Source organism: Enhydra lutris, unplaced genomic scaffold (genome assembly GCF_002288905.1).
Source record: "Enhydra lutris kenyoni isolate GAN:26980312 unplaced genomic scaffold, ASM228890v2 scaffoldscaffold62, whole genome shotgun sequence".
NCBI classification, from domain to species: domain Eukaryota; kingdom Metazoa; phylum Chordata; class Mammalia; order Carnivora; family Mustelidae; genus Enhydra; species Enhydra lutris.
In genome coordinates, this window is record NW_019154146.1 from 15,762,958 (window position 1) to 15,790,171 (window position 27,214).

General features: G+C 45.2%; 1 protein-coding gene across 1 annotated transcript in view; it reads right to left on the bottom strand.

Annotated features, from left to right (window-relative positions):
* LOC111158695 (A-kinase anchoring protein 12) overlaps positions 1–27,214 on the bottom strand; it is a 101,361-nt gene that overhangs the window by 17,781 nt on the left and 56,366 nt on the right. The window contains exon 2 of the mRNA XM_022520903.1: positions 25,435–25,549. Within this exon, the coding sequence (XP_022376611.1) occupies positions 25,435–25,549 (115 nt within the window). The remainder of the gene's footprint in view (positions 1–25,434; positions 25,550–27,214) is intronic.

Sequence of the window (27,214 nt, forward strand, 5' to 3'; positions counted from 1 at the left end):
CTACGTATTTCTTAGTATTATGAATTTGTCATCACAAGCCCTTTCAAGGTCAAAAAACAAGAACAAGACCCCTACAGGCTGTGAAATATTACCAAGTCAAGTTAATGTGAGAATATGGGAAGTATTTTTAATGATGTCTCAAGAGCAAAACTTGAAATCATTTATGGTATAGATATCCCACTTTGGTAGAACATATTAAAGCTTTTAGGTGTTACTTTCTAGTAAACTCTGCTTCATCTCCAGATGAATGTCCAGTTAGTCAATCCCCATTTATGAAATCAAACACAGGAGACGTCCGAGGTGCACGGCCAAATTTACCCTGTCCTTGTGGAACTATCGTCATCCCCCTACTTCCCAAGTTTCAAAAGGCACATGATCCCCCCAAAAGTCTCATAGAAGCTGTGCTCCACACAGACACCCCACCTCCAAACTCCACAAATGCAATCGCCAGTTGCAAATCAATCAACAGGTCCAAAACCTACAGGGTCTGTTCTCACTCTTCCAAATACTTACGAGATTAAGACATAAAAAGTATAACTCATTTCTTCTATTGTAGATGTTTAAAAGAAGACAAGAAAGAGGTCATATGATATATTGCAAAATTTTAATGCTTTTATCCAAACGTAGCTTTCCAAGTCCCGTGGTACAACAATAGTCATTTTTGTCAGAGAAAAAGTGCAATATTGCAAAAGCTGCAACGTTAACTTTTTCAGTTTAGGGTAACCAGAGCGCTGTTCTGTAGCCCCGTCAGGTCCTCTTGCTGCCGACATCTGGATCTGGTTAACTTTCTCCTACAATCTGCGGCACTGTCCTGGAGTTTTTCCAGAAATTCTCTACATTCTAAATCCATCCCGTATATCCCACACACCCAACGCCCCATGCTGTCATGCTCATTAACCACAAAACCTCCAAAGGAGATGTTTAACTGGGATTAAAACTCAGAGAAGCAAAACCCCACGTAGGAGGGGTTCAGGTGACGGTCCCCGTTTGTCCCCGCCTCAACAGTGATGCTGAATGGTCCTCGTACCTCGGGGCAGGCATACAAAAACAGGGGCACCACTAAAGCCATATTAATATCCTTTACAAGGTACACTACGGCTGTGCTTCTTAGTAGCTGTGAAACACCAAGAAAAACTGAGTTATCATCTTTAAAAGGGTGTTAAACACCCATTGTGTGCAGGATTATTGTAGAGAATAATGCGAATGGGCCCTCAGTAGGAGGTAGTTATTACTCTAGTAGATGTGACGGTCCTCATTTCAACATCCCACAAGTCTCTAAACAACTAATCTGCCTCCTTGGCAGACAGAAGCAGCCATGTAGAGGATTTTTTAAAATCCTGTCCAAAGATCTGCATAGAGAAAGGCAATATAAATCATCTAGAACTTGCATGAATGTTGGAGGACTCTTCCTTCCCCGGTTTCTAGCAGAGACAGAGTAATGCTGCCCTAATTCCCCATGACACTCCACAGTTATCTCAATAATGTGAAGAAACAGGTTAGATATTTTCAAATTACCTTTCAAAATTCAAGAAGCATTTTTCTCCTGGCACACCATTAGTAGGCTGGTGGGGGAGATGACACCTCCACCATCCTACGTGATCACTTACTTTCTTGTTTTGTTTTTTAATGTATTTATTTAAGTTATCTCCACACCCAGCGTGGGGCTCGAACTCAAGACCTGGAGATCAAGAGTCACACCCTGTACTGACTGAGCCAGCCGGTCCTCACGTTGTTTTGTTTTGTTTTGTTTTGTTTTGTTTTGAGAGAGAGAGTAAGCATAGCAGGGCATGCAGCAGAGGGAGAGGGAGAAGTAGGCTCCCTGCCCACCAGGAGCCCAATACGAGGCTCAAACCCAGGACCCTGAGATCACAACCTAAGCCAACGGCAGATGCTCAATTGACTGAGTCACCCAGACGCCTCCTACTGTCCAGTTTGTAAGCTAAGTATTGCTCCTGTGATGTGAGGTTAAGATGTCAAGGAAGACCCAGAGTGTGTGAGAATATGCCATCATTTCACAGTAAGTTTTGCTGCCCTCATTTCACTGGTCTGGGTGGGGGGGTTGTGCGGGAGGGAGGAGTAATAGTCCTTTAAGTGACAGCATTTCCTTACTTTCAGAAAAGGAAACTCGCTCCTAAGTACAAAAATATCAGTCTGATCACTTCCTGTTCACTATGAAATTTAAATGCTCCACACATAACATAACACTGAAGAGGACTAGAATACTATATTTCACATTATTTATATGAGTAATCTGCTATTTAATTAGTAATTAATGCCATTTTAACTTTTAAAGAAATTTTTTTAAAGATTTTATTTGTTTGACAGAGATCACAAGTAGGTGGGGGATGGGGGAGAGCAAGCGGGCTCCCCGCTGAGCAGAGCGCCAGATGCAGGGCTCCATCCCAGAACCCTGAGATCATGACCTGAGCTTAAGGCAGAGGCTTAACCCACTAACCCACCCAAGCACCCCTACTTAATGCCATTTTTAAAAGCTTTTGTTGCTTTTCAAGATTCTGACCAACTAAAGACTAGTCACTGTAAATCTTCCTTATCAGGATAACTTACAGAGGGGGGAAAAGATGACAGCTCAAACTCCCTTGGTCCACAACAAAATGGTTATTTGCTGTACAGTTTTGGAGATAGGAATTTATGTGCACTTTCTTATTACTAGGGAAAAGTATACCAAATTTTGTCCATCCTCCATACCAGCACTGTAACAGGAACTCAGAAAGCAACAGATCTACTTAACGTGAAGTTGCCTTAAAAATGACACCATCCAGGGGCGCCTGGGTGGTTCAGTAGGTTAAGCCTCTGCCTTCAGCTCAGGTCATTATTTCAGGGTCCCAGGGATCAGCCCCCCCGCACTGGGCTCTCTGCTCAGCAGGGAGCCTGCTTCCCCCCTCCCCCCGCCTGTGTTCTCTGTCAAATAAATATATAAAATTTTTTAAAAATGACACCATCCTTCCAACCGTTTCCATTCATCCGTTGGGATGATTTGAACCAATTTTTGAAAGTCCTCCAAATACCCCAAGTTTCGTACCTCTTTAACTATTTTGAAAAAGAAACACCTATCTTGTAAGAAACTCAACACCTGACAAATCTATCAGGCGGTGAATATAATAAAGGTCATGCTATACACAAAAAGCACTCAGAAGAAAGTTATAATCATAGAAGGCCCACCCCTAGCCGTGGCACCCCCCCCCCCACAAACCACACTACCAGGCAGCCTCTCTCACGGTTTGGCATGGCTGTTTCATTCAGAGAAAAAGAAATGATCTGGAAAAAATGAAACGTTTTTGTTTTAATCTATTTTATTTTGTACAGTCTATTAAATAATAGATTCTAGGTGTCTCGTAAACATTGTTGCTATACAAATGGTATATGGCTTATGGCATTAACTTGAGGAAGGAATTCTAAGGAAATCTCCAAGTAAACAAGCTAATCTATAGGAAGTGAGGGATATTTTTAGTTTTGCTAAACTTTCACATTCATTTAAAATTCCACAGAAGAACCAGGCTTCACAGAAGCCATTATATTGAGAAAAATGTGAAGTCTAGAAATCCTACACAGCATTTTTGAGAAAAGGTGTAGATTGGATGAGCAGTGATCTCAGACAATTAGAAAAGAGCAGGTCTTAGAAATCTAAATTAGCCAATGGGCGTTTGTGCTGGAGTGGTAAAAAGGAGGGAGGAGAAAACAGGCAAGTTCCTAAGGAGTCAGGCTACACACAGCACACATGCATCAACCATCAAATATCAAGTTAGAAGAGCTGTGAGGGCTTTCCACAAATCTGATATATATAACTCATTTGCTAGACGTATGAATTAAATATTACAATTCATACTTACAGCCAGATTTCTAGAAAGCATGTTTTAAAAACATGCATTTTTACTATTAGTGCTTCAATCCTGTTACCGGCTGGCCATCAAGTTTACACTATGTATTTGCTAAAACCACCATTTAAACCAGAGCTAACACTTTAGGCCCCTAAATCGCCAAGTACACCTTCACTGAAAGTTTCCTATTAATGAGCAGGCCAAGCCAAATATCCTCATTTCGCAAAGACAGGAATTTACTTCTTTAGGACTACAACCAGGGATTAGGCTTTCACAACCTACCTTCAAATTCACCCCAATCTAACACCTATCTCTTCAGTTGGCTGTTCTTCTGCCCTCCCCCCCACAAGCGCCCCCAATACATTCAAGGTCTCCCCTAAATACAGTCGGGAAGATTCCTGCGTAGGCAAAAAGAAAACGCTGGGCGTGTTGAGTTCTCACGGAGCCAAAGAGAGAATGCTCTTCTGGCTGGAAAGTCAGCCGACACAGGAATGAATGCCCATCAGTGTGTCCCCGCCAAGGACCTCGAAGGTCTCTGCCCCCAAATGCGGGGTGGAGGGAAGGAAGCATTTACTCCACCTGCCACGGAGGCGGAACACAACCAGCCGGCCGCCGCCTTACCTGTGATGGTGAGGATTCCCAGCATATTTAACCGCACACCTGCAGACGGCAAGAACAGCCGGTGCTCGCCCTCCTGCGGGCGGTGGGCTGAAGCTGCACGGGGTCTCGCCAGCCCCGTGCAGGCGGGCTGAGATCGGAGAGAAGTGCGCGCCGAGCCACCCTCGGAGGATGACGGAGAATTTAAAGTGACTTCGGAGCCGCGGCAAAAAGGGACCGAGGACGCATTTCCACGGCTAATTATAGGAGGGCCCGCCCCCGCCCCGGAGCCCCGCCCCGGAGCCCCGCCCCCGCGCGCCGGGACTTGGCACCGCGCCCGGGTCATGTGTTTCATTTTACCCGAGAGGAGCCCTCCCTGGAGCTGGTCTCGGTTAATGGTCAGTGAGGCTCCGCAGGGTCCCAGGGAGGGTTTCGGCGTTGCTGGGGTGAAGAACCCGAGTCAGCAACATTTTATCTGAGCCGTTACTTCATTCCTGGCGCCCTCAACCTTTAGCATGACTTGAAGCAAATAACGGCAGATATTACAGTCTACGACCTTTTTTTTTTTTTTTTTTTTTTTTTTTGGCGTTTTGTAGCCTTGTTTGTGCAAAGGCTGACGAGGTGCAAAACACAGCGACAGCATTTTACGTCTCCACCGCCCGTCGGACACACGGGCCCTGAGCTGAGGGATGGCAACTGGTCTCCTCCGTTGTCCCTTGAGAAGGGTGTTCCAAGGCCACCGTTGTGTCTCCCACGCTCAGTCAACCCAAGGCAACTTGTAAAAAGCCCAAAGACTGGGGAAGCAGGTTTGTTTGTTGTCGTCTTTATGGCACACGTTAACTAAATATTTAGATCAAACTAGGCCATATTCCGCAATACAGACACTGCCATATTCAAGCACACAGCATGGAGGTCAGAACCCACATCACGCACTCAGAACATCTCAGGCAGCCTCGAATCTCAAATGCTTTCTTCCCGAAACCTTAGAATGTTCCATATGAAGACACAGAGGAAGTGATACACCGGTCTTGCAATTTCGACATGCTTGTGTATGTCATTGTTCTGCAAGGGAAAGTGCACCGAGACCCCCCCGGCTTCCTTTCCTTTTCATCCTCCTCTTGTTTATCACTTCATGCCTTGCCTGCCTCACCCCATTACCACGGCCTCTTCCCCTAAGCAAACAAAAGAAAGGTTTTAGGACTGCTCTTCCCTTCAGACGGAGAAGCTCAGATCTTACTCATTACTGCTTAGGGGCCAGAGAGCCCTAGGATGGACCAGAGTGGGCGCAGTAAAGGGAAGGGTGGGGCAGAAGCATAAAAAAAAAAAAAAAAAAAGCCAGCACCGGGATGCTGGCGGACACCTAGTTGCCTCTTCTGGCCACCAGGAGGCGCAACGCACCAGGGTTGGGCCCAACTAGGCAAAGTTAAGAAAGCAATGTTGCTAGTGATCAGACCGCGTTACAAAAATCCGCCTCAGCCTCTTTGTTGACCACCCGGCTTCCCTCTTTTATTCCAGAGGACACCCAGCCAGGCCGTATGTGTCCCCAGGGAATGGAATGATGAGCTCCCTGTCCTGCCGCCTGTGATATGATACCCAGAGCAAGCCGCATCCTAACCTTTCATCTTCCCTAGAGGGCCCTTAATTGGGGTTCACAAATTGCCTCAATTACAGAGTCTGGTGTGTGTCAAATACTGCTGGTGGAATGGTCCCCCCTCTGTAGCCCACACACTCACACTAAGGGGTCCAGACGGCTCTGCAGTTCTGCCCTCCCCCAACACAGGCACCCAGCCCCGGGGCTGGGGAGTCCTGGCTGAACAGATCCTGGATGAACGAGCCTCTGGAGGTTGCACAGGTGATCCACATTAAATGACTGGTCTACAGCCTTCCCAAGCAACAGCCCCAACAGTGTGTCCCCAGATACAGCCCACACCCCTCCCCTGAACTGTCCCAGGACCCCCCCCCCCCCACCTCAGGGATCTGGGATCTCAGTTTCGCCTCATTTCTCGGCACCAGCTGTTGGGGCCAGCACACGGCCATCATCTGGTGTGCCCTTTCAAATACACCTGTTCCACCTATAGGCACATCTGTCGATTCTGACCTTGCTTAACGGTGCCTACCTGGTCCTTTCCTTCCCATAAGCCCAAGATCTAACGAATCACAGGCAACAGCTACTCCACTGGGCTGGACTGGAAGAAACGTCCCTAGTTACCAATTTAAGGCCCCAAATAACATCCACAAAGATAAACGTATTGCTGTGTGATTCTGTTACACCTTTTCTTTTTAGGACACTGGTAACAACACTGACACATCTCATCTGGGATTCCTAAAGTGGTTAAAACCACAAGGCAGAGCAAGAGAGCATCTGGTGGCAAGTTGCTGACTCTCTCAGCAGATTGAAGAGTAAGCAAGGACAGGGCGTGACACGGTGGCGGAGCTCTGTGGGTCTGCATTTACAAAGCAAAGTCACTCAACAATGTGAAAGCAGTGGTGGCTCTCAGACCTAAGGGTCAATATACAATGCAGGAAACTTTCTTTTGTCATTATGTTCTGATTACATCAAAACTGTAGAGAAAGAAGTCACCACCCAAAGCAAAAATTATGGGGAAAATGTTTACCATATCTCGAATAGGTAGAGGACAGCGAAGGTGTTTTTCCCGAATCTTCATGGTTCACTGAACAGGTATTTGCCACGTTCTTGCTCTGTGTTAATTACACTGTACATCCGGGGATACACTCAGTTATTATCCTTTGGCCTTGGTGGAGGCCAATATGGGCACACTCCAGTGTAGCTCACTGCACATACCATGTGAGCTGGCTGCAGAAAGGGTGGGATGCGTGAAGGGGACAGCAGGGGACAGTCCACACAGGAGGAACATGGGCAAAGAAGAACATGACATTTAGCGAATTATGAATGAGTTCTGTCTAGCTACAATCTTAGAGTACCTAGCGAGAGACCAGGGGAAGGGAGGGGAAGGACAGCGATGATAACTGAAATGAGAACGAGAAATACTGTATTTGAGGCTTATGAATTTGAATGACAGCTACATGGCTTTGTTACACATATAACCCCATTAAAAAGCGGGCAAAGGATCTAAGTAGACATTTCTCTAAAGTACATACACAAATGGCCAAGGAGCACATGAAAAGATACTCTGCATCATCCGCCATTAGGAAAATGCCTCTCCAAACCACAATGAGGTACCAATTCACGCCCACTAGGATGGCTACCATCAAAAAGATGGGAGAGTAACAGGGACTCGAGAAATGAGAAGCTTCATCCATGGTTAGCAGAGATGTAAAATGGTGCAGCTGCTTTGGAAAACAGTCTGGCAATTCCTCAAAATGTTAAACACAGAGCTACTGTATGACCCAGCAATTCTACCCCTAGAAATATAGCGAGAAGAAATGAAAACCTGCATCCATGCAAAAATTTGTACAGGAATGCTGATAACAGTATTCATTAATCATGGTAGCCCAAAACTAGAAGCAACCCTGATATCCATCAACTGATGCACAGAAAACAAAATTAGGGATACCTGCAAAGGAGAAGTCTATTCAGTAATAAAAAGGAATATGCAAGGTTTTTTAAAAAATTTTATTTATTTGACAGACATCACAAGAAGGCAGAGAGAGGCAGGCGGGGGGTGGGGGGGGAGCAGGCTCCCCGCTGAGCAGAGAGCCCGATGCGGGGCTCGATCCCAGGACCCTGGGATCATGACCCGAGCCAAAGGCAGAGGTTTTAACCCACTGAGCCACCCAGGCGCCCCTAAATATGCATGTTCTAACATGGATGAATAATGAAAACATTGCTAAGCAAAAGAAACTCGTCACCCAAGAGCATACTGAACATACTGAAATATGTTTTTGTTTTTAGTTTTTAATTTTTAAAAAAATTTTTTTATTTTTTTTAATAAAAATATAATGAATTATTAGCCCCAAGGGTACAGGTCTGTGAATTGCCAGGTTTACACACTTCACAGCACTCACCATAGCACATACCATCCCCCATGTCCATAATCCCAACCCCCTCTCCCTAACCACCACCCCCCCAGCACCCCTCAGTTTGTTTTGTGAGATTAAGAGTCTCTTATGGGGGGAAAAATAAAAAAGAGTCTCTTATGGTTTGTCTCCCTCCTGATCCCATCTTGCGAAATATGTTTAAGATTTAAAAAAAAATTTTTTTTTAAGATTTTATTTATTTATTTGACAGAGAGAGATCACAAGTAGGCAGGGAGGCAGGCAGAGAGAGAGGAGGAAGAAGGCTCCCCGCAGAGCAGAGAGCCCTATGCGGGGCTTGATCCCAGGACCCTGAGATCATGACCTGAGCCGAAGGCAGAGGCTTTAACCCACTGAGCCACCCAGGCGCCCCTTAGATTTATTATTTTGAGAGAGAGAGAGAGAAAAGGAGTGGGAAGGGCACAGAGAGGAAGACAGAATCTCAAGCAGACTCGGGGCTCGATCTCACAACCCTGAGATCTCGACTTGAGCTGAGACACGCATAACTGTACCACCCAGGCGCCCCTTGAAATATTTAATTCCATTTAAATGAAATGTCCACAAAAAGCGGCTGCGTAGAACCAGAGAGGTGGGGAGAGCAGGACTGACTGCTAACGGGTTTCGGGGTTCTTTAGGAGAGATCAGAATGTCCCTAACTGCCTGCCTCCAAGTGGGATTGAGCATTAATTAATGCCACACATGAGAACCGGAGCAATCCGGAGATGGCCACCAAACCCAGGCCTCCAAACCCCTTGTCACCGCCTTTCCAAAGCAGCATTCCCTTGCAGAAAAAGCAACCAAAAAACCCACAAGGTGGGGCGCCTGGGTGGCTCAGTGGGTTAAAGCCGCTGCCTTCGGCTCGGGTCATGATCCCAGGATCCTAGGATCGAGCCCCGCATCGGGCTCTCTGCTCGGCGGGGAGCCTGCTTCCCTTCCTCTCTCTCTCTGCCTGCCTCTCTGCCTGCTTGTGATCTCTGTCTGTCAAATAAATAAATAAAAAAATTAAAAAAAAAAAAACAAACCCACAAGGTCTCTTCCTCTGGCAGGAAGAGGGCCGGTGAAATCTAAGCGAGCGTCTTCACCACCGTGACTCCTTTACAAGGCTTCAAGGGACGCCTGCGCGGCTCAGTGGATGAGTGTCTGTCTGCCTTCGTCTCCAGACATGATCTCAGGGTCCTGGGATCGAGTCCTGGATGGAGCCCCACACTGGGCTCCCTGCTCAGCAGGGAGTCTGCTTCTTCCTTTCCCTCTGCCCTGCTCGTGCACACTTTATCTCTCTCAAATCAAACCTTTAAAAATATATGTATTAAAAAAAAAAAAAAGCTTCAAGATAAACTCAGGGTGAGCTCAAAGCTGCCGGAAGAGATGACATAGACATGGTCTCAATGACGCAAGCATCATGTGCAGGATGGGGGTTCTCCTGGGCTCCGCCCTCACGCCGCAGACCCTGAGGGATACCAGCTAATTGATTTTTACGGTCCCATTGAACTGGACATGTTTATACAGACACGGTTACTCTGACTCAAAATCCTCAAGACAAATAATGTGAGTGGTTTCTCAAAGGGACTGTGGTGATACCACAGAGAGGCTAGAAGGGGATTTTAAAATGACTTCACAATACAGTTTAAAACAAAGCAAGGGAAAAATATTTTAAAACTCAATACAAATGATAAAAGTGACGTAATTTAAGAATTATTTCGCCCCTCACTGAGTCCATATTGGAACATTCCTTGATTTGGCGATTCTGTTTCTGCGAAATACACCCAACGAGAGGCAGAGATTTACGTGTGAGAACATTTACTGCTTGGGGTGTACCGTGTTTGAAGAGCCTAATAAGTGTTCCACTAGTAGCAAGGGGGGATATTTGGCAAAAACACCATCTTTGAAGCAGTTAATGACAAGGAAAATGGCTACACTGATACAGAAGTCCACACCTTTGTTCAGGGTGAAGAGCATGATATAAACTATATATTGAATCTAACCCCAATTCTGCTTTTTAAAAATGCATATATGGTACATAAGGCTGAGGAAGGCGGCCCAGAAAGAAAAATAACAAAAGCCAAACATAGTGAAATTACAGGCAATCTCAGTATCTTCCTATTCTTTTTTTTAAAGTGGGCACCACGCCACACAGGACTTGAACTCCCAACCCTGAGGCCAAGACCTGGGCTGAGATCAAGAGTTAGACGCTTTACCAACTGAGGCACCCACGTGTCCCAATATTTTCCTACATTTTACGAACCTTCCACAACATCGTTACTTCTGTGGTCAGAACAGCTGGCTTTGAGTTGGATGGGATGGCGTCCAGCACTACCAGACCTCGAACCCCAGAGCGATGCCTCTGATATGCTATATAACTGCACAGTGCTCCAAAATATCATGATCTTAACTCTCCAATCACTGGAACACAGAAATTAGCAAAGTGAAAGGAGACTAAAGTTTAAATGTAATCTTTTAAAAATTAGGAAATACGAAAAACTTCCAAATCTGGTGAGCTACAGGAAAAAAAAAAAAGAGGAATCAATTCTTTCCTGAGAGCCTTGTGTTCAAATCCTCCATTCATCTTAGGTCTGAACACTCCTGTCTTTGATGCTGTCAAAAGGATTCTAGGGGCGCCTGGGTGGCTCAGTGGGTTAAAGCCTCTGCCTTCAGCTCAGGTCATGATCCCAGGGTCCTGGGATCGAACCCCGCATCAGGCTCTCTGTTCAGCAGGGAATCGGCTTCCCCCCACCCCGCCTGCCTCTCTGCATACTTGTGATCTGTCAAATAAATGAAAAATCAAAAAAAAAGAAGAAAAGGATTCTGAAGTCTGAAAAGCTAGCTTCTAGTCCTGACTCTGTTGGCTATATGGCACGTGGCAAAATATTAGAATGCTGTCTCTGTACTTCAACTAATGGAGAATAAATATGACCCACAGTAATGTTATGTTGAGGTGCAAATGAAGGTTAACACTAGCACTACTGAGTATATTCTAGAAGGAGAGTAAATGTTAGCTATTAGCTCGCTTAAAACCATGCCCTTTTCTTTTCTTTTTTAAGATTTTATTTATTTATTTGACAGAGATCACAAGCAGGCAGAGAGAGAGGCAGGCGGAGGGCGGGGAAGCAGGCTCCCCACTGAGCAGAGAGCATGATGTAGGGCTCGATCCCAGGACCCTGGGATCATGACCTGAGCTGAAGACAGAGGCTTCAACCCACTAAACCACCCAGGCACACCCTCAATGGGAGGAAAGCTGGTTTCATGATGGGGAGGCTATGTGAGCATGACGCAGATAGACAGAAGATATGCAGTACATACACCGATAGATACAGTACATCTGTGCTATCTGAATATTATGGGGGGAGATGCTATGAAAGTATCTAAAAAGATTCCTTCTGGGAGCGATAATGAAAAAAAGGTCGAGAATTGCTGCTTGCAGTATCGATAAGTCTCATTTTGCAGAATCCTCTGGAAACGATTTCTGGGAAGACAAAAATGCCCCTTTATTATTAAAAATGCCTCTTTTCCTCTCACTTTGCCAGAAAAGAAAGAGAGGATCTTAATTTGCCTGAATTCTTTTTTTTTTTTTTTAAAGATTTTTTTTTTATTATTATTTATTTATTTGACAGAGAGATCACAAGTAGGCAGAGAGGCAGGCAGAGAGAGAGGAGGAAGCAGGCTTCCTGCTGAGCAGAGAGCCCGATGCGGGGCTCGATCCCAGGACTCTGAGATCATGACCTGAGCCGAAGGCAGCGGCTTAACCCACTGAGCCACCCAGGCGCCCCAATTTGCCTGAATTCTTAATGAAAAGGAGTCACGGAGATGGGGTGGGGGAAGCATCTGAAGGTTGAGTCAAACAACGGGGGCAGTTGGCCCAGCACCCACTCGCATTCCACATCTGTCCTGCCGATTCGTGGTGTGACCCCCACGCAAGCCACATACACAACTTCCAGTGTTAGAGCAGCCACACCGAAATGAGTTAAAAAAAAAAACTGAGGTCAATTTTATTACGCTTTATTTAGCCCAATATTTACATAATGTTATGACAACATGTACTCAGTATAAAAAAATGATTCATGAAAACATTTTACAAATTTTCTGTTGCAGTAAGTCTTTCAAACCCAGGATGTACTTTATTCACAAAGCATATCTCAAGTAGGATTAGAAGAATTTCAAGGGCTAAATAGCGACCTGCGGCCAGAGAACAGCTCTGAAACCTCAAACCTAACTGAATGTTCCCACTCTTTTTGTCTTTTAGAAAGCAGGCTCCATGCTAAACACAGGGTTTGAACCCACGACTCTGAGATCATGACTCACAAGCTCTACCTCTGAGCCAGCCAGGCACCTTTTTCTGAGCCAGCCAGGAACGTTCCCCTCTTTCTGCCATTTTGTCAGCCAACAATCCTATCCCTGTTTTATTTCCTAGCCTTCTAGATAAAATTACCAAGATACCCAGTCACAGAAATGCCCTCACTACCTCAGTGCCCAGTTTAGAGCTGGCCCTTCCACTCACCTAGAATTCTTCAGCGTAAGCCCAAATCCTACAGTAAGACCATTCCACCTCCCCATTATTGTGCTCCCACACAGGAATTCTCCGTTGGCTTAGCACTTAAATAAACCAAACTTGGTTGGACTAACGGATGAGTTCCTTGGTGGCCTTTACATGGCAAGGAATTAAAATTCCCACTGATAGATTTAATTGGTACACTTGTCTTTTCCACTGTCTCTTAATTTGTTAATATATTTAATATGTTTAAATCTATTATTTTTCCACCAACTTTTACAGTAATCACATACAACAATAAAATGCTTTAAATGATTTTTTACTTAAAAGGTCATCCTATGGGTATATTTAGATCGGCCTAAAAAATAATTATAAATCAAAAGTTGACACTTGCAGAATATATTTAAGCGACGGTCACAAGAATTCCTATTTACTTGCAAAGATGAGTTTTTTTTTACAAATCTAGAGTGTCATAGTTAAAAGCATATAATTTTTTTTAAAGTCAGTGTAAAATTTATTGTCTAGATAGAGAGTAAATTCTGGATGACAGCGTATTTTATCTTTTACTCCCTCCAGAAAACATACTCATGGATCATTGAGAGGAAATGCATAAACTCCAAGGTCAGAGAAAAACAGAAAAAGGTTAAGAAATTCGCAGTGGCAACCAGTTTGAGCACCTCAATACACCGGCATCCTAGACCAGCAGTAGAAAAAGTAATTAAAACTCCACTTATGCTACAGAAATCTCCAAAAGCCTCACTGGACCTAACGCAAATAGATTCAGGTGAAAAGACCCAAGACACGGATGAGTGGATGAACCGAATATGAAATATACAAACAATGGATGGTCACCCAGCCTTAAAATGGACAGAAATCCGGTCCCATTATTACAGCTCAGGCAAAACCCTCAATATGTGATGAAGACAGTGATGCAAGCCATTCACACAAGGGCAGGTCCCTCCTATGTGACGTACCACAATTTTTAAAATTTTATTAAAAAAAAACCAAAAAAAACAAAAAAAACACCCTAGGTTCCCTTCTCCTACTGTAGAGCCAGACCCTCTTCACTCACCGGTCCCAGAGGTGACAAGAGTGAAGCTCAGTCTCCAGGCGAGGAGTGGGAGGTGGGGGGGCAGAGACTCGCAGGAGGACCACAGCACCCCATCGTGAAAGACAAGAGGCGTTCAGCCACCCCACTCCCACACTCCCTCCCTCACTAGGCTCCAGAAAGGAGCCTGTACACTTGGGGGAATGTGACCAGCCCAAGAAAAGACACGTGAAGATCAACCAGATCACCCTCCAAGGATGGCCACGTTACCCCAGTAACATAATCCCAAACAACTCTTATTTTTTTATTATTATTTATTTACCTTTAGAGAGTGGGAAAGGAGAACGAGCACACACGAGCAGGGGCGTGGAGCAGAGGGAGAGGGAAACAGACTTAAAAAAAAAAAAAAGCCTGGGTGGCTCAGTGGGTTAAGCCTCTGCCTTTGGCTCAGGTCATGATCTCAGGGTCCTGGGATCGAGCCCCGCATCGGGCTCTCTGCTCAGCGGGGAGCCTGCTTCTCCCCTCTCTCTGCCTACTTGTGATCTCTGTCTGTCAAATAAATAAATAAAATCTTTAAAAAAAAAAAGATTTTATTTATTTATTTGAGAGAGAGAGCATGGGAGTGGGGAGGGTCAGAGGGAGAAGCCGACTCCCCGCTGAGCAGGGAGCCTGATGCAGACAGGATCCCAGGCCTCCAGGATCATGACCTGAGCTGAAGACCGTCACCCAACCAACTGAGCCACCCAGACACCTGGAAACAGAGGCTCTTAAGCTGCCTCTATGCCCGGCATGGAATCTGATGCAGGGTTTGATCTCATGACCCTGAGATCATGACCTGAGCCAAAATCCAGAGTCAGACAGTAAACTGACCAAACCACCTAGGCGTGCCCCCCACCCACTGATTTTTAAATACGACAAATCAGCCCCCAAATAAGATATGTAACGAACACACCTATTATGAAAGACAAAAAAGCAATCTGGAAGAGACAGAGGCAATGCAGAGACATCAACCTTCAAAGCAATCCAAAGAAAGATAATGCAGCCAGGGGAAAAAAAAAAACACAATACTTCAAAAATGAATTTTAGGAAAAAAAAAATCAGTTTTTAGAAATAAAATAACAAAATGAAAACTAGTCTTTAGGATATTTTCCCAGAAAACAGAGCCAAATACAAAAAACAAAGAGATAAATGACAGAAGGGGGGAGAAAAGATTTAATGAGGGCCATTGTAGAAGGTCTTAAATCCGAGTAATAGTAATTCCAAAAAGAGAACAAAGAAAAAGATGGGAATGGATGAAATAATTTCCCCGGCGTGTGATAAATGGATTCACAAGGAGACCCATCGCTGTAAGATTTTCAGAAGACTTTTAGGACAGAAAGGACACTGTAAGCGACCCGAGGGATTAAGAAGCAGGTCAGCATCAGACTCTGACGGTGATACACATATGAAGACAACACAGAGAATCCTAATGCACTTGAGGAATGAATGGAAGGAAAAATTAACCCAACTGGGGGTGCTGAAGGGCAAAATCTGACACACAGTTAGAAAATGTTGCTCTTTTGTAAAAAGTTCATTCACGGAGCTTAGACAATGAGGCCACCGAGCCCTCAGCTCTGCAGGAAGCTATTAATGTGGAAACCAAAGCAGCCTCCATTTATTTGGGACAAGCGATGATTTGCAAAGTGGAGATTATCTTACTCTGATCTTTAGCTCCTGGGTCTCACCGTGTAGGCTGTGTGCCGAGGCTCCCAATGAGTGAACACCAAGAGAGCGACTCTAATTCCACCATTAGAAATACGTATCAAAGGATATTGACATGTCCTTCACGCTACTTGGCTTTGGCTCATTAAGCTACATCCCTGATAAGATGACTCCTTCCTATGCTTCTCCATCAATGCACTTATCTCCTCTCTAAGCCATTCTTTCCGCACAGAATACTTGGCGGAAAGCCAACTACTTTCTCACGTGCTGAAGAGGTGGGGAAATTAAATAAGTCTGAAAAGGCGGGAATATTGAAACCGAAACCCCGTTATGCTTGGCAAGCGTCCATCAAGCACATTCATACTCGAAAGATGTAATAAGCCCCTGGCATTTCTCTTCAAATGGAGACGGCTTATTTTCTCTGGCAGTGTTTTGCCTGGGGAAGAAAAGATGAAAGCAAAAGACAGGATAAATGTTTTCAAATACTTAGAGGGCCACTATGTGGCAAAGGGAGGTGAGTTTGTTCTAGACAGTTCCAGAAGGCAGCACAGCTTGGGAGGGAGGGGGGGCGAGGGCATGTCTTCCCTGAAGTAAAGTAGTAACTGGCTTCCGGCCATGGAGAAACTCCCTACATCCGTGTTTGAGAGAAGAGCCTCCTGCCAGGGGGCCGGAGCCTGGTCTGGACCACCTCTAAGTCCCCCTCCGCGAAGGCCACTAAACGGGACTTTGCGGTTCTGTCGATCATGCGGACAGGACAGGTGTTGGGGGCTCAACTGGGCCCTCTCGAGATTCAGATGCTGAAGGCCCTAACTGCCGGCACATCAGAATGTGCTTGTTTGTGCTCAGAGAGGGTTAAGTCAAAGAGACCGTTATGGTGCGTCAAATCCAACCTGACAGGTATCCTTTTTTTTTTTCTTCTTTCTTTTTTAAGATTTTATGTATTTAACAGAGAGAGCGGAAGAGAGGGCACAAGCAGGGGGAGCGGCAGGCAGAGGGAGGAGCAGGCTCCCCACTGAGCAGGGAGCCTGACGCGGGGCTGGGTCTCAGGACCCCGGCAAGTGAAAGCAGATGCCCAACCTCCGGAGCCAACCAGGTGCCGCTTTTTTTTTTTTTTTTTTTTGTACAAATAACAGGTATCCTTATAAAAGGAGACTGAGACACAGAGGCCAGTGATACGCATGTAGAGGGGAATGACCGGACACTGCCAGCAGGAGGCCATCCTCAAGCCAAGGGCGAGGCCTCAGAGAACAGACACCTGCTGACACCTTGAACTTGGACTCTGCAGCCTCCAGAATTGGGAGAAAGTAAATTTCTGTTGTATAAGCCACCTGCTCTGTGATATGTTATTGTGGCAGCTCTAGCGAACTAGAGCAGGATAACTGCCCTGGGCTTGTCAGTCTAAGCACGGCATGCTCAGACATGGGAAAGTAACCAGTCCCTTCATTTAATTACATCTTCCTGTAACTAGTCACACTGTCCCGACATGTTAACTACAAAAGCAGTTTGTAAAAATTCAAAGTGTAGAAAAGCTACATTTAAAAAATAATAAAGAACAAAACCAATAATCAGCTAAGATACTCTGAAACTAAGGATTTGGGGGGAAATATACCCAGAGACTGCATCTTCCGTAAGTTACCTAAGCGCCATTATTTATGTAACATGGGGACATTTAACATACCGTTGCTAGAACCATTCAGGGTTCGCTACATTAGGAGAAATTAGATTTTTTTTAAAAATCTTTTTTTAGCTTATTTATAATATCACCCAGCCTGGGGCTTGAACTCACGACCCTGAAATCAAGAGTCACATGCTCCTGCAATGGAGCCAGCCAGGTGAACCTAAACTGGGACTGTCTTAAGAATGAGTCAGTCGGAGAAAAGATCTAAAGGACTGTCAACTAAATTAATAGCTAAAGAATTTCATGTTTCCATTAGGGCTTAGTCACAATTAAAGAACTGGTAACCTCAGACCATTACAGTCCCTCCAAGGGAAAGGGTCTGAAGCTTGGTATGTAACGGAGACCAGCCTATAGACCATCTCACCTACGTGCCTCCTCACATGGGCCAGAACTCACCCTGCTCAGTGGACTGGAGTAGCCTCAAACTATAGGTATTTCTGGCCGAGCCTTCAAAGTAACTTAAGGTTGAACTGACAGTATTCAGGGCAGACCGATATGGCATTTACCAGTATCTGTCAAAAAATAGGGCCATAACCAATCCTATGACATAATATCCATTTCCCATACAGGGTGAGAGATAGGTTACCGTGCAGCCACATTTATGAAACTACATAGCTTTCTTTCACACTTGAATGATTATTTAATTCGGACATTCCTGAACACATTTTCCCCTCTTGAGCTTTTTTCATTAAATTAAAAACTTCATATATACAAGAAGACCTTTTTAAAAATATTTTTTTATTTTCATTTTTAAGTAATCTCTATACCCAGTGTGGGACTCGAACTTCTCAAACTTACAATGCTGAGATCAAGAGTGGCTTCTCCACCCACCAAGCCAACCTGGGGCCCCAAGTCTGGAAGAGGACTTCTGACATCAGACTAAAAAGAAAAAGCGTCTTTACAAAAAGGCATAATGAAATTACCAAGTAGGTTCCCACCTGCCCAAGGTCACTGGGGTGTCTTCAACGGCTAACCCCATCATTTGGTTTTCCTATTACCAGCAATACTGATGTTACTCAGTCCTAGAATTTCAGAGATGACTGAGGATGCTCATTTTACATATGGAAACTGATGGTCAGTGAGATTAAGGGATAGATTCAATTCAAGGGCACACGAAGAAATGGTGACTAGAGCAGCCCCACCCGTGGTTTTGTCCCCTAGAATCAACTGAGCAGAAAAAGGACGACCAGAAATCCTTCTCTCCTCATACCCCCACCATTTACCAAGTTAGAAGGAAAAGTAAGGTTCACCGGACTGCCAGACTTGAATATAGTTCAAGGGAGAAATTCTTCTCGGTATAGGTTAGCTGTTAATTACTTAAAAAAAAATCTGTTTCTTTAAAGAGGAAAGAGTAGTTATTTGTTCCCAGAAATTTGTCAATGACATAGTCATTTCAGAGAGGAACGCTACAAACATTCCTGCACAGCAGAGCAATGAATAAAAACCGGTTCCCAGAAACTGCGAAGTACACACTCCTGCTGATGTTCAAGGCCTGTTTTATGAGCGTTCCCCCTAGTTTTCAGAACATTACGAAAACAGGATACAGCTTGAGAAATTGTCACGCAGAAACACTGTATTGGAAATACCAAAGCGGGGGTAGAGGGGAGCGCTCTGTCGTTTGAGCGCGCCCACTGGAAAGCATCCCTGAGCAGGTCAGGGTCTGACCTCACCTTTTCAGGCAACACTTGGATGAGCGACGGTCAGCACCTGCGAGAGCCCAGCATGGTGCTCGGAGGAGAAGGACCCAGCTTCACGGGTGCCAGAACGTTGTGGTATTTAACTATGTGAAAATGAGACAATGGTGCGAAGCTAACAGACGCTCCTCTCCCATGAGGGGAAAAGTCATATTGCTAACTCTAACCATTCATTCATTCAAGTACTTGCTTCCTACATTTTAGCAGAGGTGGAGGTAAGAGACATGAGCCACGCCCCATGCTGACAAATGGTGTGGGAAAAAGAGAGGAGGAATGAGGGTAGTGATCTGGGCAACAGGCATCTGTCTTCATGAGAATACAAACAAAGTACCAATTATGTCACCAACTGAAAGAGAAAAGCGTTTGAGTGTGTATGTCTTCACTGTTCAGAGAGCAGCCTCTCACAGAAGAACATGTATGGGGCAGGGGGTCCACCTTCTAACAGAGACCTGGAAAGGATCTTAGGTATTCACTATCCAGATAAAGATATAGATGATCAAAACTACTAGCAACAGATTTTCTGTAAGGTAATAAGATCTGCAGGGAGGGGTGTGTTGGCGGTAAATAACCTTCTGGCCTTACCTTTTGGCCTTTCCATGTCCCAAAGGCACTAAACACCAGAATCTGGTAGGTTTCAAACAGCAAATTTAATAAAAGCTGAGACAGTGACATTAAGCACCATGTGGAAGATGAAATTCTCTGTAATACTGCAAACTGAGCTTCTAGATAGCTGAGCACGCCATACTCCATTTTTTTGTTTCTGTATCTGGGGGACAGGAGCCAGATGCAGAAAAACTGGAATCCTACAGAATGTAGGAAACATGCTCCCTCAAAGACTTCTGTTTAAAGTGACAACATTTGGGGGTGTTCCCTGTTTGTAAATTTTTCTCGGGATCTGAGAGGGTTTTTTTTTTTTTTTTCCAGGATTGCCTATCCTTTTTGCAGTAGTGACCCTCCTCACTGTTTTTTAAAAGATTTTACGGGCGCCTGGGTGGCTCAGTGGGTTAAAGCCTCTGCCTTCAGCTCAGGTTATGATCCCAGAGTCCCGGGATGGAGGCCCGCATCGAGCTCTCCGCTCAGCGGGAGCCTGCTTCCTCCTCTCTCTCTCTCTGCCTGCCTCTCTGCCTACTTGTGATCTGTCAAAAAAATAAGTAAAGGGCACCTGGGTGGCTCAGTGGGTTGAAGCCTCTGCCTTCGGCTCAGGTCATGATCCCAGGGTTCTGGGATTGAGCCCCGCATCGGGCTCTCTGCTCAGCGGGGAGCCTGCTTTCTCCTCTCTCTCTCTGCCTGCCCCTCTGCCTACTCTAATCTCTGTCTGTCAAATAAATAAATAAAATCTTTTAAAAAAATAAATAAAATCTTTAAAAAAATATTTTATTAATTTTTTTTTTTAAAGAGAGAGAAAGAGAGAGTGGGAGAGGGGACAAAGGGAGAGGGAGAGAGAGAATGTCAAGCAGACTTCCTGCTGAGCAGGGAGTCCCTTGCAAGGCTCAATCTCAGGACACTGAGAACATGACCTGAGCCAAAATCAGAAGTCGGACTCTTAAGGGACAGAGCCACTCAGGCACCCAGCTCCTCACCATTCTGATCAGCGTAACAAAGCCTGTCGCCCTGGTTAGCTGGCTGCTACTTTCAACGCAGCTGGCTCCAGAGTGGCAAACACCAAGGGCAGAGCACCCCAAACACTCCACTACTGCTGGGGTACATGTCCTCACTCTGGGCAGGCAAAGAGTAGAAAGCACATGTGAACAAAAGTTTGTTATTATTTTTTCTGTGTGTGTGAACAAAAATTTAAAAACCAAGGCAATGACTATCGTTTATTCACACACACAAACGTGACCTATGGAAACAGAGAAATCACCTACTTTATAACATTTGCTGTGTCTACTCTGCAGAAAGGCAAATCTCAAAAAGGAAACAAGTAACACACTTATAAATGATAAATTCAAATTATTAAGATTGGAGACAATCACTTGTGTAGTTGCACATGGCAATGAGTTGAACAGGTACTTTAATAAAAAGAATATGTATTATCCAGGAGTGGCTGGCTGGCTCAGTGGGTTAAGCATCTGCCTTCAGCTCAGGTCACAATCTCAGGGTCTGGGATCGAGCCCCATGTGGGCTCTCTGCTCAGTGGGGAACCTGCTTCCCCCATCCATTCCCCCTGCTTGTGCCCAAGCACCCGCACTCTCTCTCTCTGTCAAATAAATAAAATCTTTTAAATACATGTATTATCCAAATAAAGGAGGTCTTCAATTTTTTGGTTTTATAATATTGAATTTTCCCATCTGGTCGGGAAAAAAATAATGTGTGCAACAGATACTAAAATTATTATTATTTTTTTCATCTGGAAGTTTTAATTTGCAAAAGTTTCAAATATAAAATTTGACCTGGACCCACATGTAATGTTTTAAAAATCATTCCTGTTGACGCATTTAACTCCTAGAAAATCCATAGGCCACAGACTATAATAAAATGACAGTTTGGGACGGAGAGGGCTTTTTAAAAATTTTTCCACAAAAGCAGATTTTCCACAAAACTAATGGCACTTGTGTGACCACTGTGAATGCTGGAAATAGCATAACATGAAAGAACTTTCTAGCTCTTTCTGCTGTTCAACAGAAGAGTTTTTTGTTGCTGTTGTTGTTCCCCCCTCCCCAGAAAGTTTTTTTTTTTTTTTAAGATTTTATTTATTTATTTGACAGACAGAGATCACAAGTAGGCAGAGAGGCAGGCAGAGAGAGAGGAGGGAGCAGGCTCCCTGCTGAACAGAGAGCCCGATGTGGGGCTCGATCCCAGGACCCTGAGATCATGACCTGAGCCGAAGGCAGAGGCTTAAACCCACTGAGCCACCCAGGCGCCCCCAGAAGCAGTTTTAATAAATGGAAACCACCTTAAAAAATTCAGGAGGACAAAATCTCCAAGGCTAAAATAATTTATTATGAATTCTTGTCATGTAATTTTTTCTGTTCTGTTCTTTTTTTTTTTTTTTTTTTAAGATTTTATTTGTCAGAGAGAGCAAGAGAGACAGTACAAGTAGGGGGAGAGGTAGGAGAGGGAGAAGCAGGCTCCCCCCTGAGCAAGGAGCCTGATGCGGGACTCGATCCCAGTACTCTGGGATAATGACCTGAGCTGGAGGCAGACACTTAACCGACTGAGCCACCCAGGCATCCCATTTGTTTCCCCAATAATTATTGGTTCTCAACCCTGACTGCGTACTTTCTATAAGATGGCCCGTGGAATTCTACAATCTTCAAGTCCTCTCCAAAACCCCTCTATACGTACCTAAGCCTGATGCACAAAGATATTTATGTAGCAAGCAGTTCCTTTCTTCTGTCATTTGAGGAACATTTATAAGGAAACAGGATTCCATTTTCCTTATAGGAAGAGGATGGGTTCTGAATTGCCAGTATGTCTGGCTTCAGCAAGAAAGCCAACAAGTCAAGGTCAGACAGTATTTTCATGTCTGGCTTTGTCTAAATATAGTCGGCTGCTTTAAATTAAAAACCCGCTGGCGGGAACGCCCCTCATTCATCGTTTTCTCCCATGGACTGATCCGCCTAGGGCAGGACCCAATCCCACTGCTGGTCAATCTTCCTAGGGAAGGAGGTGGGTCAGTCTACTCGTACTGATGTGGACAGCAGGAGAAACCAACATGTTACCTACTAAATTATGCCATCACTGACATCCCAGTAAGCTTCTGTGTAAAAAGGATTTCTCGAAATAACGATAAAATCTAGCCATTGGCGATCACTGTAGTCAAAAGGAAAGCATGAAAAGGGGTGCTGGGGTGGCTCTGTCGGTTGGGCGTCCGACTCTTGGTTTCGGCTCAGGTCGTGATCTCAGGGTCCTGAGATGGAGCCCTCCATCAGGCTCCACACTCAGCAGGAGTCAGCTTGGATAGTCTCTCCCTCCACCCCTTACCCCGTTCGCCCGCTCTCTCAAATACATACATAAATCTTTTTTTTTTTTAATAGATTTTATTTATTTATTTGACAGATAGAGATCACAAGTAGACAGAGAGGCAGGCAGAGAGAGAGAGGAGGAGGCAGGTTCCCTGCCGAGCAGAGAGCCCGATGCGGGGCTCGATCCCAGGACACCGGGACTATGACCTGAGCCGAAGGCAGAGGCTTTAACCCACTGAGCCACCCAGGCGCCCCAACATACATAAATCTTTAAAAAAAAAAAAAAGGCATGAAGAAGTACTAATGTTTACAATACCAGGCAGTCAAAATGAAGACAGCAGAGAAAACAAGTGCACCAAGCTTATTATAGACACTAATAAGCCAATGGATTAACGGTTCTGCCTAAAACAGTAAAAGCTCATCATCCGAAAGGCAGGGCTCTGGGTTGATGGCCCCTGCAGGCCTAGGACACCCACCCATCTTTTCCTAGGTGACAAGGCCTTTTCAGGATTTTTCAAAGGACAAGGTGTTATTAATGACCACTTTTCTTACAAGAGGTCTTTGCCATTTGTTCAGAACCCTGAGGTCACGAGCAGAAGCCTGGGTCAGCTCAGGGAGACCAGGGAATGTTCCTCTGCGAAGGCCTGACCTTGCCCCCTTCTTCTCCCCCCGCCCCCCGCTTCTGGATCACATATGTCAGCGTCACAGAGGAACCCTGCCTCACTCATGTCAGTGATCCCACATTGCTAGCAAATACTTGCTTACACAGCCCTGTTACCCAACACACTTGCCTCTCTGGGTTTCCACTGAACGCTGCTCAGAGAACGCTGTGCCACAAGACAAGTCTATGGACGTGCCCAGCATGGTGAAGGCACAGCGATTGAGAGCTTGTGTTTGGTAATTTGCTGACCTTGGGTTTGAGTCCTGACACCAGTGTCACCCACCTCATTAAAGACCATCGTGCACAAAAGCACAGTTCTAGGACCCATGGTAAAAACCTGCAAAGTGGTGGCTGCTATGCTTAGTCACCTCACTTTGGCCTGAGACCCATCAACCAGTCTAACCCTTATCTCCCCCCGTCCCCAGGTCTTATGCTCTGACCTCAAATGATGGCACCCCCAGAACTCGGACCAGCTCTCATTTCTTGCAAATTCATTTGATACCCACCATGTTAATCTTCCCTTCATCATGTATATCCTATAGACCCGCTTCCTCTCCCCTTGCAATGGGTAAGCGGTAGGCTGTCTGTCCATTTGTTCTTCCCTGCAGCACAGAGCACAGACGCTTGGCCAGAGAAGGCTCCAGACCCGCTGTGGCTCGACTGGATTCAAAAGTTACCATGGGAAGGACAGAGCACGGGACTTTGGAATGTGAGTTGGGACGATTCCAATTCTTTTGGTGGAGATGATTTGAAACTTTCACACTAGGTCATGCAAATCCTCCCTTTTGTGAGACTGTATATATTTCTGACTTTATATTGTGCCTGTGGTGTTATATAAAGATCAGTCTTCCCACCAACTTCAAAAGCAGCTCTCGGCTGGAAGCAGCTCCATGGGGGCAGTGAACAAGAAGAGAAACAGGTTCCACATGTTAGGAGAGTCTCATTTAACCAAGGCAATGGCCAGTCTCCTCTCCTGGGACTTTCCCCCTCATTTGTCTTGTTCACATTGAGAAGACTCACTTCACTTCCTGCCAAATCATCATTTTATGCATCTTCGATAGTGGTCGTTAAATTCTCCTTTGTTTATGATTGAATGGAATGATGAGGCAAGAACTTCAGGGCAGAGGACGTTTCTTCTCCAGCCTGGGGAGGTTGGGCCTTTGGGTCAAGGTCCTTGCTCCTGACCCGAAGGTATGGCCCCTACGACCTCAAATGGGCTCACTCCAACTAGTCTAACTAGTCCAACTAGAATCACATTGTGGTGATTCACTTTCCAATAACCACCCCCACGGGGCCTCTAGGCTCAAGAGCTAAAACACATGCAGTAAATCATAGTTTGGGCGAAGAGCGGCATGCACCCTGAAATACACATTTCTAGAAAAATCTGTGCAAAGGAAGTAGGCTACTCACCAGAGTGAGAGATACTGAATCTTAAAGCAATCACGACTCTGGGGGTTTCCAACAAGATTTCACGTCAATACCGGACAACTAGTTGGGACCAGTCAACAATTAAAACAAAACAGAACAAAAAACCACCAGCCTAAGTTCCAGGCAAAAATGTCTAAGGAAGATGAAACAGGACTTCGTTTCCTATACCCAAATAGTGGCAGAACTTCGTATACCTGGGTGCAGAGGCCACACAAAGGGTCTGATAAATACTTCCTTTTGTAACCAATGGATTGCCTCTATTGTCAACATCAGCCCCACCCCCACCCCGCCCCCAGTAGGACACCGGTGGTCCAACCAGCCTGGCTTTCATTGTTTCACTGGATTCAGAGCAGGTGTTGTCAGCCCTAGAATCCCTACTTCTACCCAGAGACTGAAAAGCTGCTTACCATCTGTGACAATGGCTTCTTCCTCCTGGCCATTCAGGGCTCCCTCCTGGGGGCTGAACTCTTCTTCCTCAGCTAAGCCATTGGCACTAGACAGCTGACCATTCTTCTGCAGGAGCTAAGGGGAAAAAACAAAACCATGTAAACTTACTGTCAATGGTAATGAAGATTTTAAGTGTCCCATGAGCTTGAATGATCCAGCTACCTTACAAAAGGTATCCCAGGAGCTTTATTAAGGAGATAGGGCTTTGTATCTGGGTAAATGAGCACACCATTCCTTTTTCCACTCAGTCATCCAAACAGCGGGCATCATCTACAGGCCTATTCGAGCTACAACACTGAGTAAGTCAGATGCAGCCCCAGCCCCTCTGAGCTTAGAGACTACTAAGAAAACTAGACTTTAAGACTTTTAAAAATTGGTTTTGTTTTTTTCATGGCACCTGGGTGCCTCATTTGGTTAAGCAACTAACTTTTCTTGATCTCCACTCAGGTCTTGATCTCAGGGTCCTAAGTTCAAGCCCAGGGATGGGCTCCACGCTGGGTGTGGAACCTACTTCAGAAAAAAAGTTTTTTTTTTCTTTAAAACAAAGTCTCCTTGTGAATAGATGCAGGGTATGCATATTTGATCAAAGTATACCTAAGTGACAATATGTCCTTCTCAGGAAAAAGGACACGTAAATAAGCAATCAGGGAAACGGTTATGATGGGGGAATACACAGAGCCAGTCACAAAGAGAAGAGGAAGTACAGATAAAACTAAATCTCCGATCCCACAAGATGGGCGTATGAGAAAGGGTCCAGGGAACACAGGAAGGGAAGTGAATTAGGAACCCCACGGTTCGAAGACCAGTGTACCCAGAGACAACACAACAAAGAGATGGGCCACTCATGCTTTTGTGAGTCACTGATTTTTCCTTAAAATATTACTAAAGTGGTCAGTTGTCCTCTATCCCAGAGGATAACCTGTGCGATTGAGGTTTTCAGTTGTCGTTAATAGCAGATACACAGATTTGCCCTTCTGTCCATAGGTAAAAAGTTTTGAGGCTATGGCAAACATAGTATAATAACCATCAGGAACCCCAGGATTCCAACAAAGCTTTCTATCTTGTATACATATCTCGTTTTATCAAAACCAACTTAGGTGGGGTGCTTGGGTGGCTCAGTGGGTTAAGCCTCTGCCTTCGACTCAGGTCGTGATCTCAGGGCCCTGGGATCAAGCCCTGCATTGGGCTCTCTGCTCAGCACGGAGCCTGCTTCCCTTCCTCTCTCTCTGCCTGCCTCTCTGCCTACTTGTGATCTCTGTCTGTCAAATAAATAAAATCTTTAAAAAAAAAAAAAAAAAAAAAGCCAACTTCGGCAGACGGCAGTATCTCCATTGGGTAGAAGAGGACACTGGACCTCAGTGTGTGTGACCACAGAAGCTGGGGTTGGCTGGCCACAGGTCCCACAGCCTAGAAGCGAGGCACCATGGCCCAAAGGCCAGCACCACTCACCATCAAGGACCCCCAGGGTTTTCGCACAACAGTAGAGATCACAGAAGGACCTGCTGCTGTGCATAATAATAAAATGCCATTAAGAGTCTTCCAGAGGACCCGGACCTGCCTACTTCAAAGAAATCTCAAAACCACGCACTCTACTTGGCACGATTCAATGATGCTTCCAGGCTAATGGAGAGCCCTGGCCAAACCACTGCTTTGATCGGAGCCTTCAAGGGACAGCAAGTTCAAGACTGTCTGTCAATCCGGAAGACTTGAACTGAGCTAAATTGATTCCACCTGGCTGTT